General features: G+C 53.5%; 1 protein-coding gene across 1 annotated transcript in view; it reads right to left on the reverse strand.

Moving 5' to 3' along the window:
* Positions 1 to 2,937: 2,937 nt before the first annotated feature.
* The window catches only part of LOC119093119 (putative G-protein coupled receptor CG31760), a 42,361-nt gene continuing 32,296 nt past the window's right edge, over positions 2,938 to 13,002 (reverse strand). The window contains exons 4-9 of the mRNA XM_037216024.1: positions 7,437 to 7,548; positions 6,759 to 6,879; positions 5,776 to 5,914; positions 5,231 to 5,330; positions 3,602 to 3,742; positions 2,938 to 3,147 (exon numbers count right to left, since the gene is read on the reverse strand). Of these exons, the coding sequence (XP_037071919.1) occupies positions 2,938 to 3,147; positions 3,602 to 3,742; positions 5,231 to 5,330; positions 5,776 to 5,914; positions 6,759 to 6,879; positions 7,437 to 7,548 (823 nt within the window). The remainder of the gene's footprint in view (positions 3,148 to 3,601; positions 3,743 to 5,230; positions 5,331 to 5,775; positions 5,915 to 6,758; positions 6,880 to 7,436; positions 7,549 to 13,002) is intronic.

A 13,002-nucleotide genomic window follows, 5' to 3' on the forward strand; every position in this document is an offset into this window, starting at 1 on the left:
CCGCGCGCATCGTGCGAAGCTTTCTTTTGCAATACAATGCGAAGGGCTTGCTGCCTCTGTAAAATCATACGTCTCGTTTCGTTTATTCCGGTAATTGTTTGTCTGTACTCATGTGTGCTCGAAAATGACTTACTTTGCCGGCTAACATTAGTGATTTAATAGGTGCATGATTCTACGACTCTATACTATATACTATGCTACGCAGTATTGTATTCGAGGATTATCTGTAAATTAACGTGCGCACAAACTGAACCCAGAAACCACAGCCACGGTCAACTAGTGCAATCTGATTCGAAGCAGTGGATATCAGTCTAAGGTAGAACGTCAGATGTAAGCCGCTGGTATACCGCCTTCAGTCTGTGCCGCTAGTGAACCTAGTCGCTTGATTTGACCAGTGCAGAGAAACACAAGATCCGCACACTGGCGTGGATCACCGTCGCTGTACATGACTGAAAACAAGGTTTTCAGGACAGTTGGGTTCAAACGACACTGTCGCTTGTTTATTTTACCACTTGACACGAGTCACACCCTGCCGTTCCGACGACTCATCAACACACATATACATCAACGACTTATAAAGCCAAAACAGTGCATCCATCTATCCCACATGCATTTGGCTGCTGAAAATATTCCTGGGTATGTCACCTTAAACTGACTGTCTGTCCCTTTTCACGACAAGATAGCATTCACTCATAGCAAAGATGAAAAAAGGGCGCACGGCGTGAACTTAAGTTGTGACCTCGATGCTGCCGTAATCATCACTGAAAGAGGTCAGCAACCACCCGCCAGCCCGCCACGGAACCGTCGCGTAACACCGAGCTTCGGTCTGCACAACACGAGGTCGAACACGTCTGTTTTGATTGTTTCCGCCTGCCGCAGCGCCGTCCGGCGACACTTGAAGACGTGGGCGGAAGAGCTCTGATGCGCGATATGCGTGCGTGCGTGCGTGCGTGCGTGCGTGCGTGCGTGCGTGTGCGTGTGCGTGTGCGTGTGCGTGTGCGTGTGCGTTGCGTGCGTGCGTGCGTGCGTGCGTGCGTGCGTGCGTGCGTGCGTGCGTGCGTGCGTGCGTGCGTGCGTGCGTGTGTGGTGTGTGTGTGTGTGTGTGTGTGTGTGTGTGTGTGTGTGTGTGTGTGTGTGTGTGTGTGTGTGTGTGTGGGTGTGGGTGTGTGGGTGTGTGGGTGTGTGGGTGTGTGGGTGTGTGTGTGTGTGGGTGTGTGTGGGTGTGTGTGTGTGGGTGTGTGTGTGTGGGATGTGGAGTGCGACCTTTGAGACTCACAAAACACGTGGCGGCGCGGCGGCGCCCTCAGAACCCAACTCGGCCTGCCCGCAGCAACACTCAGAACACCTCGGGGCGAACACGAAGCAGACACCACTCAGTCATTACGGCGTTTCACGACAGGCGACTCACGAGTTCTGCGCAGTCTACGCAAGGTCACTGAATGGGATAAGGTCATCCGTGCCCGCATCAGTACAGGTGCCTCCGGCGACCACGTCAGAAAGCCAAGCTCTGGACAGCAGCCAATCAGCTTCCGCCGAGACGTTCAACGAGCACATGGAGCACATCGCGTTGTCGTGCGCGGACGCGGCGTTTTTACACACGCACAAAACAAATGAAACGCCACGGCGGTGAGCGCATTGTGACATGGATTGAAGACGTCAAAACACGCACGATATACACCATGATCATTCATAAGCATGTTACAAAAGCAGAAACACTTCGGCTGCAGCTGCAGTAATGCGTGAGGACCTGTACATCATTGGTCACGATTCGATATATAGATCCCTCCCCCCAACACTCCCTTCCTCTCCCTCTCTCTGTCCCAGTGGTCCGCAGCCAACGGCAACAGCCAACACCACGTGTGACGCCCTGGGACCAAGCCGCGGTCATGCAGAGGGCAGAACACCACTTGAAGCGCAAACCGCACAGCTCGCCGTCGCGTTTGGCAGCACCGCAAGGACACGACGGGAAGGGCTACCGTCCCTGAAATTGCTCACATAGCGGCAGACTCGGCGCGCCTCGCCTGTGACGCAGATAGCGGAAAAATACTGCCCCGCCCCAGTCTCTCACCTCACCGTGAGACTCAGGTCAACGCTGGCTCCACTCCGGAGTCTCTCAAAGTCAGCATGTCTCAGTCAGCATCCGCTGGTCCCCGTCCCGCACCGTCAGCAGCGGCGTTCACCTCAGCGCCCGTCAGAGGGTCAGACCACCTCGCCGTCGGTCAGAGGGTCAGACCACCCGAGCACCGGTCAGAGGGCTAGGCCAACTCAGCGCCGGTCAGAGGGTCAGACCACCCCAGCACCGGTCAGAAGGTTAGACCACCCCAGCACCGGTCAGAAGGTTAGGCTACCTCGCCGTCGGTCACAGGGTTAGGCCACCTCGGCGCCGGTCAAATGGTTAGGCTACCTCGGCATCGATCAGAGGGTCAGACCACCTCAGCACCGGTCAAAGGGTCAGACCACCCCAGCACCGGCCAGAGGGCGGGCCGCGCCGGCGGGCCATGGTCGGGTCGACATTGCTGCGGCCCTCGGCCCCGAGGCGGGGATCTCCGCCCCTGGAGTGTTGGCAGCCCAAGCCGGCGTTCTCGCGAGCCGATCACCCCCTCCCCTCCAACCACCTCGAGATCGTTGACGTGTTGTTCTGACCGGTGAGGGGCATCCTACCGAGCGAACTTCCCTGAGCGGACACGCCGCCCCCAGCCCATCGTGATCACAGCTTGTCCTTGCGAGTGCGCCAGCGCCTCATCGCTCCCTTCCCCTCCCTCAGTCTGGCAAGGAAACTGCATGTTCACGAGGACATCGACCGCTGTCTGTCCGGCGGAGGGCCCACTCACGACGGACCTCGGTCTGTCTGTCCGGTGGAGTGCTCACATCCAACGGACTTCGCCCCCGGCCTGCCGGCTCCGCCAGACTCTCTCCGGCAAGACTGCGGGCCGTCCATCAGACCTCGTTGCCTCTGAGAGCCAGACTGTCGGGCCCCAGACTGGTGTAGGCGTCCAGCTGCAGCGCCGCGCCAATGCTCGACTTCCGCCGGCCGGGCGCGCTCTGAGAGAAGTAGCCCTCGCGCCGCGGTTTCAGATGACGGTTGTTGGCCTCCATGTGCACGATCTTCATGAACTCGATCTGCGCCGCCAGCTTCTGCACCTCCTCCTGTGGTGACGCAGGTTATAGGTCAGTCGGCTTGCAAAGGTCATGCAGGTCATGACAAAGGTCATGTGTCCGCACACGTGCGGGGGCGAGTGACAAACACCGGCGACAGAGGTCGTATAATTTGCCTAGAACGCGGACGTCCGTAGTTAAGGCAGCTCGCAGAGGAGGCATAGTTAACGCGGAACCCATGAGCTGTGCGCAGAGGTCACGTGCCTTCATAGGTCACGGAGAAGACGGGTGGACCGAGGTGCCTTCAAACATAGTTAGGCTTGTTCAAACTGTCAGCTATCCACAAACGGCGAGTTTCTGTTCTGTGTTGTTGTTCGCATGTGACAGCAGCAAGAAACCTTCCACTTTCTTTTTAATTGGTGTACCGGGAAATGCTGAAACCCAACTGACCAACATTTCACATTTCACAGTTTTCAGGCAACTCTCTAGGAGCGGGAGTATGAACCTTTAGTTCTTCATTCTCCCGATAGATGCTGATGTCCTCCTCGTCTGGCTCGATGCCGTTCAGGTAGAAGGAGGCGGCGGCGCCGCGGGCCTGAGCCCGTGCGTCATATTCGTCGCCGAGCCCGACGGCGATTCTGTAAAACTGTAGCAGACGCTCTCTTCAGGAGGGCCTCTCACCCGCGCACCACTCACGCCCCAGGCCAAAATAAGACGAGAGGTTCATGACGGAGAAGCGGAATACGGAGCCGGTGACCGGAAACCGTTTGTGGATATCATTATTTGCAAGACTGTGGCAGAGAAAAACGAATGCAGTCGTTTTCGTGCGGCGGGATATACCGATTATAAAGAGGGAAGCCCTTCCTGAACACGGTGCGCTGCCACGCACGCATAAGACTGCATAGCACGCTACTTCGCTATCATGTAAAGCATAGGTGGTACAGCTAGATAGGCGCACGCTTCAGCCTCGGCGCCAATAAGAGTGCATTGGTGATGCAGTGTACATAACATCTCCGCTGAAGCCGGGAGCTATTTTTGCCCGCGTGGCGAAAAAGAGGCTGGCATGCACCTCTCGCCATTTCGTTCAAAACTGAACAATCTCGTCGACAAAAAACGTCGGCAGCATGGTGTCTCAGAAATACCAGCCGCAGTCGGTTCGGTCTCTTGGCGTCAACCGATGAACGCCCAACTCAGGTTACACATTATGCTAAAGAATCCAAGGCTACATTTAGGCCACGACTTCCTTTACATGACACGATACCTACTTAGCCCTTTTGTCGCGAAATCACGTTCTGAATCAGATTTAGTGCGCTAAGTGGTCAAAGCATGATCTATGGTAGCAAATTGTCTTCCTAAGTCATTGCAACACATTGATTAAGGTCATGAACTGCAAAGGTGATTGATATTGTTGCAGACTGTTACACTCTGCAGATCGTGTGCCCATCGGTGACATTCATTGCCAGTGAAGAAGAAAAAAACACCAAACACTTTTGAAGCAAATACGACTTTGCGGCCCTCCAAATCTCACAGCTCAGCGAGTTCACACGGTTTGGAACCAATTGTTGTGCAACGCACGCCATGAGCGGATTCGAATATCCAAGATGTCGCGACTCTTCCTTCCATCGCTCTATGACGTTCCCAGAAATACCGCTTGGGAATACCACAGACACTCCGTTAAGGTTAGGGCCAAGTATCTTACCTTGAGGAACAGGCCAGTGTGATAACGGCACCGTGTGCACACTGTGTACACCACCTTATGCACCGAGCATCTGAACGAAATGATGAGATCATTCCAACGGGTACCGTGTGCGGCCATCAGGCCTCCTTCTTCGGGTTGTAGGGCCAGCGCAGCGGGGGCGCCGGCTGGCTCCAGAGTGCACTACTGTGGGTCACATGACACCTCGGTGGCGGTGCTGTGCGTACCCTATCTCTGGCACCAAAAACAAAGGCACAGCACTGTTGACGAGACTGTTCAGTCTCCTGCCTTGGGCGCCAGGATCAGTGCGATGGTGTTAGTGGTGCTGAGCTAGGTCCTCACGAAGACCGTTAAGTCTCCTGCCTTGGGCGCCAGGATCAGTGCGATGGTGTTAGTGGTGCTGAGCCGGGTCCTCACGAAGTCCGTTGAATCTCCTACCTTGGGCGCCAGGATGAGTGCGATGGTGGTGGTGGTGCTGAGCTGGGTTCTCACGAAGCCACACAGATACTTCACGTCCGGTCCGGACGGCACCAGCAAACTGAAACAGAGCCGCAGGCAGCATCAGCCGCAGCTCAGCCTACAGCGGCGACAGCTGTTTGGCAAACAAGTCAGCTCGTGCAGTGTCTGAGCACGCCTGGCGCGTCATGTCCATGCCATGTGGCAGTCACACAGCGTTTCAGTTTGCACGTCGCACCTTATGCCGGATACCCCCGACCTTCCAGCTCCATGTCGTGCCAGTACCAACCGCCCGTCAGTTCCATGCCGTGCGTCAGAGCTACTCCACGCGTCAGTCGCTCCATGCATCAGTTCCATGTGATGCGTTAATGCCTCGCGAGGCTCCACGTCAGTATCCTCGCGTCCTCGCCGGGCCCTCCACTTCCTGCGTTTTCGGGTCACCGTGGCAACGCAACACAACACCGTTCCACGTCACCGGTTTAGTGGCCGGTCGCCAGCTGACCCCACCACCACGAGTCGTCACTCACTGCACCATGGCCATGGTAATGTTGACGATGGCGATGTTGTAGATGGCCCAGCTGATGTACTTGGCCTCGTCGAACAGCGTCTGCGCGTTCCGCACGTTGACGCACACCTTGATGCCCCAGAAGAGGAACAGCAGCTCCCCTGCCGCACAAATATAGTCTCCGTCATACAAACCTCAATTCACGGCCGCGGTATTTCATCTCGCGCTGTACTACGCGGCATGGTGTGTGCAAGAGAGAAACTTTCGGAATGACAGTCACTTTCTCGTCACATAACGACACTCTCATAACGACGACACTCACTACATCGCCGTATAACGACACTCACTTCACCGCCATATAACCACCCACCCTACATATCATCATATAACGACACTCACTACATCACCACATAACGATACTCACTACACCGCGATAAGACGACACTCACTACATCGTCATATAGCGACGCTCACTACATCATCATATAGCGGCACTCACTTCATCGTCATATAGCAACAGTCACTACATCGCCTGATAACGACTGTACCGGCGTGAAACTGCGCAGTCAGGCGGCCCAGCAAATTGACCCGATCGATTGACCTGATCGAGCGGCTGCAACAGCTCGATGTTTCAGGGTATTGTTTTCAACACCTGCGCCTCTGACGTCACTTCCGCTGGGCACGTGTCCCGCGGACGACCAGAGTTTCATTAGGAACGTGCCGCGTGACCAAGCGCTTGCTAACTAAGCCCGATGTGGGACAAACACCAGAAGGACAAGCGAAACAGCCAATGTTTGGCGTTCACCGTCAGTTCATGTCATGTCAGTATCGAAAAAGGAATGAAGCTCTGCCCCTCTGTAGCAGTTTGGCACGAGTCAGAGCACAGGCGTGCATCATACGCAGTCAGAGCACAGGCGTGCATCATGCGCAGTCAGAGCACGGGCGTGACCGGTGTCGTCACGTTCGTGACGACATACTGGGCTGTGGGCGGGGGTGTGGGCTGACCTGCCGCTATGGAGTGGTCCCACCAACCGAACTCGCACTGCCGGAACTGGAGGCCCTCGGCGTCCCGCACAACGACGGCCTTCGGAGGGTCACTGATGGTCCACGAGCTCAGGTAGATGATCTGCAGCGTACGGACACACGGGAGGTGGCAAGGGTTCGGTGTCATGGGAGGCGACACGGATCCGGTGTCATGGAATACGACACGGATCATGTGTCCCCGGAGGTGACACGGGTCCCGTGTCATGGGGGGTGAACCGGGTCAGGTGTCAAGAACTAGGTCAGGTGTCATGGGGAGTGACACGATTCAGGTGTCGCGAGGGGTGACACGGGTCCGACAGCTGATACAGGCCTCACTACAACTACAACACTACACTACAACAGACACGTATGCGAACTAACGCAGGGCTGCGAAGTGAAAGTGGCAAAATCTGCCAAAAGGACACTAGTCTGCCGACGAACACAAGGCAGCCCACTTTTACCAGTCTCCAACTGGATCCTGGGCTTTCAACTGGACAAGAAACAATTTCGCCGAATGAAGCAGAACCACCGACTGAAACAGGTCACACAACTGACACCGGTCGGCAGTCTGCGTTCTGCATTTAAAAACGTTCACCCAACACGTGAATTGAGTCACGTCGACGAGCAGTTGCACCCAATGTCTAGTCGCCGACTCTTTACCATAATGAGCAGAATCGGGAACAGCCACTGCAGCAGCTGCTTGTCCGTGAGCTTCAGCTTATGCGCCGACTTCACCCGATACGTCAGGGACACCCTGGAGCGTGACACCTGGCTGGTGACAGAGCGGAGCGCGGCGCGGGGCACAGGGCACAGCTCTGACGACACACAGCAGCACACACAGCGGTACAGCACAGCACAGCAGCACAGCACAGCACAGACGAGACGGGTGTGTCGTGACACGGATGTCGGCGTTCTCTGGGGAAACGCCTGAAACTGTGACCGGATATGGTTGTCGGTTATCTTAAGAGATCGAGCATCGCACGCATCGCCTTCTTGTGATGATTCTCATTGTGTGTGATGTGATTTGCGAGTGAATTGAAAACAGACGCTTGGGGTCCATTCGCCCGTGGTGTACGTTGGGTCAGCCTTTTGGGGTCATTTACCGGCCCGCTGTATGCTCGGCTGACGCTCGATGGACTGAGCATCTTTCAATTAAGCACCAGCGGCATGCAGGGAGGTGGCACTTCCTAACTTGATTGGCACACCAAATGATCCACAGCATTTGAAATAACATGTCAGTCCACTGCTGGAAGAAGGAAGTCTACGACAGTAAGAGAACTTATCCCGCGGGGGACGTCCAACGTACACCTGTTAATAACCACGTTATGTATATGTTTCATAAAACCTAGACATTGAAGCTTTTGGCAATTCAAGCTCACATGTACAAACGTATGCGTACAATATATATATATATATATATATATATATATATATATATATATATATATATGTGTGTGTGTGTGTGTGTGTGTGTGTGTGTGTGTGTGTGTGTGTGTGTGTGTGTGTGTGTGTGTGTGTGTGTGTGTGTGTGTGTGTGTGTGTGTTGAATTGGGGGAGAGGGAACCACACCCTACCTTGTGCCCGGAGGGGATCTATAGGCTCCGGGAACCCAGGAACATTCAAAATGACGCAGTTTTCTCACACAAAACGGCACAGAATTGGACGCCTTTGAGCCTCCAGACGACCAAGAACAGTCACAGGCGAAAGTGACGAGCCCGTGAGTAGACGCGATTAACTCTTCGCTGATTAGGAGGGTGGTAATTGCGCGACATTTTAAGGCTCATTTCACTGTCCAGTCGATACGCTGTTGTCAGGGCCCCAAATGCAGGATACACCAAGTTGCTCAGGGTCCATTCATGTCTGTATTGGGTTATTTCCACTCGCTCGGAGGGCCTTGTTCTGTTGCTGGGGCCTGTATAAGGAAGGCACCAAGCCACTCGACGCCTAGGCGCCTTCCACATTGATTTAGGTCTCTTTCCCTTTGATCTCGTTTACGGAGGACCCTTCACTCCCATCGGAGTCCCTTTCTGTTAACCTGCCCGGGCGCTCTTGGTCGCACAGGGGCATTCATTCACACACACTGGTCTTCGATAATTCCTCTTTGCTCAGAGGGTCCTGTGCTCTGGCCTGTCAGCCTGCCTGCCGGCTGCCGGGGTATTCCGGATCATTCGGGGGCCAACCATGTTGGTCTGCGGTTCTTCCCGCTCGCTTTGAGGACCCTATGCTTGTTGAGGGAAGCCTCTCTGTTGTCCCGCCGTAGCACCCGTAATCGCTCAGGTTTCGTCTCTAATGGCCCTAGTGCAGCCTCGGAGCAGCAATGGGATATGCCCCGATGAGTGTTTAACCGCAAATGTCAAACATAATTTTACGTGGCGCCGACGTCGTATGAGACATTTCCGTTGGTTATTGATGCTTGCGCATCACCCTCTTACTACATTCTAAATACTAGGATATTTTGCCCTCCTTGAAAACAAAGCAAAAACTCTGCGTTAGTCATCAGCCATCAGCTGATCACATCGATCAGCCGGCTAGCGGTAAGCAAGCTAGGAATCAAGTTCATGCTAGATTGTTATGTTATTTAACCAACAATTTTACACCATTTCCCCATGCTTTTCCGAAAAAAACTTAGCCTAACAATGACAGAATTCACAATCATCTGGAGAAAAGATCTACGCACCATGCGTGTGCATCCGCAGCACGTTTGGTTTTCTAAGGATGCGCACCGTAAGTTGGGTTTTCGTACACAAAAACGTGCTGAAAGTCTTAAACTCTAATGGTTGAAATGTGAAGATTTTTGGAGGAGGGGCCTGAACTCTAGGGGGCCCAAAATGTTGCTCGCCTCCCCTTGACGAAACACTGGATCCGACCCTGGTCACTCCCAACAGTAAACACTTTGTCATGCGTCGGGGATCCAAGCTTTTCCGGTGTTGTTTGTCCGAATGTGTCGAGTTCAAATGCTTTGACGCAAGAATGCTCTCCCACAAACACCACAGTCAACGGCGTTTTCACTGACGCTGTCGTGACTTAACACGGGCCTGGTTAAGCCAACACGATGACTGACCGCCACGCCACAGGTCTCACACAGGAATGGCTCGTCAGCCTGGTGGACGCGGGTGTGATTGCCTTCTTTGCTCCGCCTTGAAAACGGTCTCTCAGAAACACTGCAGCCAAATGTTTCCTCGCTTACGTGTGTAACCCATCACCATGTCAGACCAGCACGGCCTCCGAAAGACTCCCCACATGCCGCTCAACTGAAAGGTCTCACTTCCGTGTGCACGCAAGCGTGGACACGCATCTCACGCGGACGAGAAAACGACCTTCGATTGTTTCGATTTTCGAAAACGATTTTCCACACAACCTGTAAATGCCACAGGTATGCGCCAGCATAGGTTCTCAGGTAATCAGCAGAAATGAGACGTAGGAGCAAACAACTTGCCCCAGACCCGGCACCTGAATGAATTCCAACCAACGTGGGTGCCCGTGCGGCTGTCGAGATGACTCCGCAATAAATGATGTCCCACAGACACCACAACTGTATACGGCTATCGCTGTGAGCAAATGTATGCACATTCATGAGCAGCCTCCTGGTAGATGACAAGAAGCAGCAACTGTATGGCTTATCGCTGTGAGTGAGAGTCTGCACATCGGTCAAGACTCTCCTGTTAAATGACAAAGAACCGCCGCTGCACAGCTCATCACCAGTGTCCAACTGAGAATGCTCTGTAAGGCTGCCTCCGCGACAGTACAGCTTACCGCACCCTTCACACCTATGCCGCTGCTCACCGGTGAGGTCGGAGCACGAAAAGCTAGATGCTGGTGGCGACGGGACGAATTGCCACAAACTTTGCAACGAAACAGCTTCCCCCCGGTGTGAGCGTGGATGTGGTGTGATTCATTTTCATTTTTGCACAGAGCGAATTCCTGAGGGCTGCAAGTGTATGACCTCTTGCGGTTGTGGGTCTGGTAATACTTCAAGACGCTGCTGAAGCAAAACGAAATGCCACAAATTACGCAGCTGAATGCCTTGCTAGCTGCATGGTTCTGAACTTCGTGGTGTTGTTTAACACTCGCTCGGGTGGGGTGTCAATTTAACTTCAGAAGGTTTTTTCCAGGATGACTTCCGAACGGCGCAGCGTAGCCGCGCCAAACTTTACATAGCTGTAGACATTTGAATAGCGATCTTTTGGTACACAGATCAGATGTACCTTTTATGGCTGATGACCTATGACAGGTCAAAGTTAGGCCATGGTTTTTAACGAAGGTCATTTCTAGGGAATCTTTCAATCTGATGCGACAACGTAGTGTTACAGGAAGTCATTCATTCTGAGATGGTATCTAGGCAATCAACCAATAGAACGTAGAAATACAAGCACCATTGACCTAAGCTCAGGTATGAAGATCAGACCGAGGTCAAAACATGCTCCTTTTCACTCGAGAGCCTATTTATAGAGGTAGATTCTGGTACTCATTTCAAATTTATCAATGACAAGGACCGCAACAGCCTTTTCCTTGGACTTTTTACAGGTCAGACTCACTGGCCACTCACTGGTAGGTCACTGACTTTAACTGACCTGTATGAACATTTCGTTTTTGGGGACATAAGGCCTAGCGTAATCCCGGTGGCTTATCTGAATCGCAAAATCGGAGCAATCTCGTAGTTTGTTTGGTCACCTTGACCTTCTAAGTTAAGCAAGTTAACCGACCTTAAACAAAAACCGCTAACCACTTGCTTAAAACAGTTATCTAGGTTCACGGCAATTGCGTGAGTCCTGAGGGCATTTTGAAAATGAATCTGAAGTGTGACCTTGTTTGACTTCTTTAGCCTCAATGTCGTAACCTAGGAACCCGAAGTTTTGACACAAGTGAGTTCGCATACAGGCTAGCCCACCCCGTCAAGTAAATGCCCCCAGCTTTCTTAAGGTTCGAGCCTCAGGGCGCTCAAATTGACCCCCACCCGAGCGAAGGGTACTCAGCCGACCACCCGGGCGTGTGTTGATGCGTTTTGCCAGATCACCTTGGTCTGAACACTGGTCATCACCGCGGTCGCAGGAGAGGTCCGGAACACCCGAACATGATACGTTTAGACGGTTTTTGTGCGCCATCATGTTTCATGACTTGAACAGTTTCAGCTCGCGCGTTAGTAGCCGCAGAGACACACAACTTAGGCACGTCATCGTTGCGGCTGTTCCAGCGGCTGCGGCGTTGCGGCTGTTTCAACTGACTGCACATTGTATTCTGTTCAGGGTCTGCGGCATAATTTTTAATTGTGTGCTTTCGAAATGTAGCCTTAAAACATCTGCCGTATTCCGGAGTGTTAAATGTCTCTAAACATTCGTCTGATCATTAGGATAGCAAACTTAATACACAAGTGCAATGAGCACATATTTCTCTTCCGCGGTCCCGTGTCCTGTGCCAGGACTGCTCCGCGGCGAACGCTAAACGAACTATTCCGGGACCGCACACACGTGGTATGTGCCGGGCAAAGCAAGTGTGCCTAGCACTGAACCACGACGCATTAACGAGGCACGTTGATGCGTCCTGGTAATTCGCGGTGACGGCTGGCGCTGCAGAACGTTACATCAAAAAAAGGTCGATGAAAGTCAAACCGCAAGGCCGTAGAGTCGCACCCTCCTTAGACCATCCCCAAGAACTCACCCCAGAGAGGCCGGATGAAGCAGGCCCGCAGTGCCTGGAAAGACCATTCCCCGCGTCCCTCATTATGCATGCCCCGGGTTGAGACATTCGCTTCCTTGCGCGTGCGCCAACTCGGCTGCGGCAGCTGGGCCGCCTGGCACGGTTGTCCCCGCCACCTGGCGGCTGGCCCCGGCTCCAGAGCCGGCGTAACAGACAGACAAGGTGACGCCCCTGGCAACGGGTTCCCGAACTAACCGCCTCGGGCCATCCACGAAGAACAGCGCCCGCGCTGCTTCCCGCCAGTGCACGCGGTGTCGACTACGAGCAGCAGGTGAGTCCTGCAGCGCGGTGGGTGAGACACAACAATATACTTAAGAATATGCTAGACATGGTCGGCATTATGGGCGTTTTCAGTATGCTTTCCACGCATGTTCTACGCTCGCACATGACTTGAAGTCACGGCTTAAACATTCACGGACAAGTCACGGAGTATTTTAGACTAGGTAACGGCAAAAACAGCCAAAACACACGTCATCTCGACCATCACATCATCTCACCCTCAACATGAATGTTATGTCTAACTGATAGTGGA

The sequence above is a fragment of the Pollicipes pollicipes genome, unplaced genomic scaffold (genome assembly GCF_011947565.3).
Source record: "Pollicipes pollicipes isolate AB1234 unplaced genomic scaffold, Ppol_2.1 Scaffold_1600;HRSCAF=1878_pilon_pilon_pilon, whole genome shotgun sequence".
NCBI lineage: Eukaryota > Metazoa > Arthropoda > Thecostraca > Pollicipedomorpha > Pollicipedidae > Pollicipes > Pollicipes pollicipes.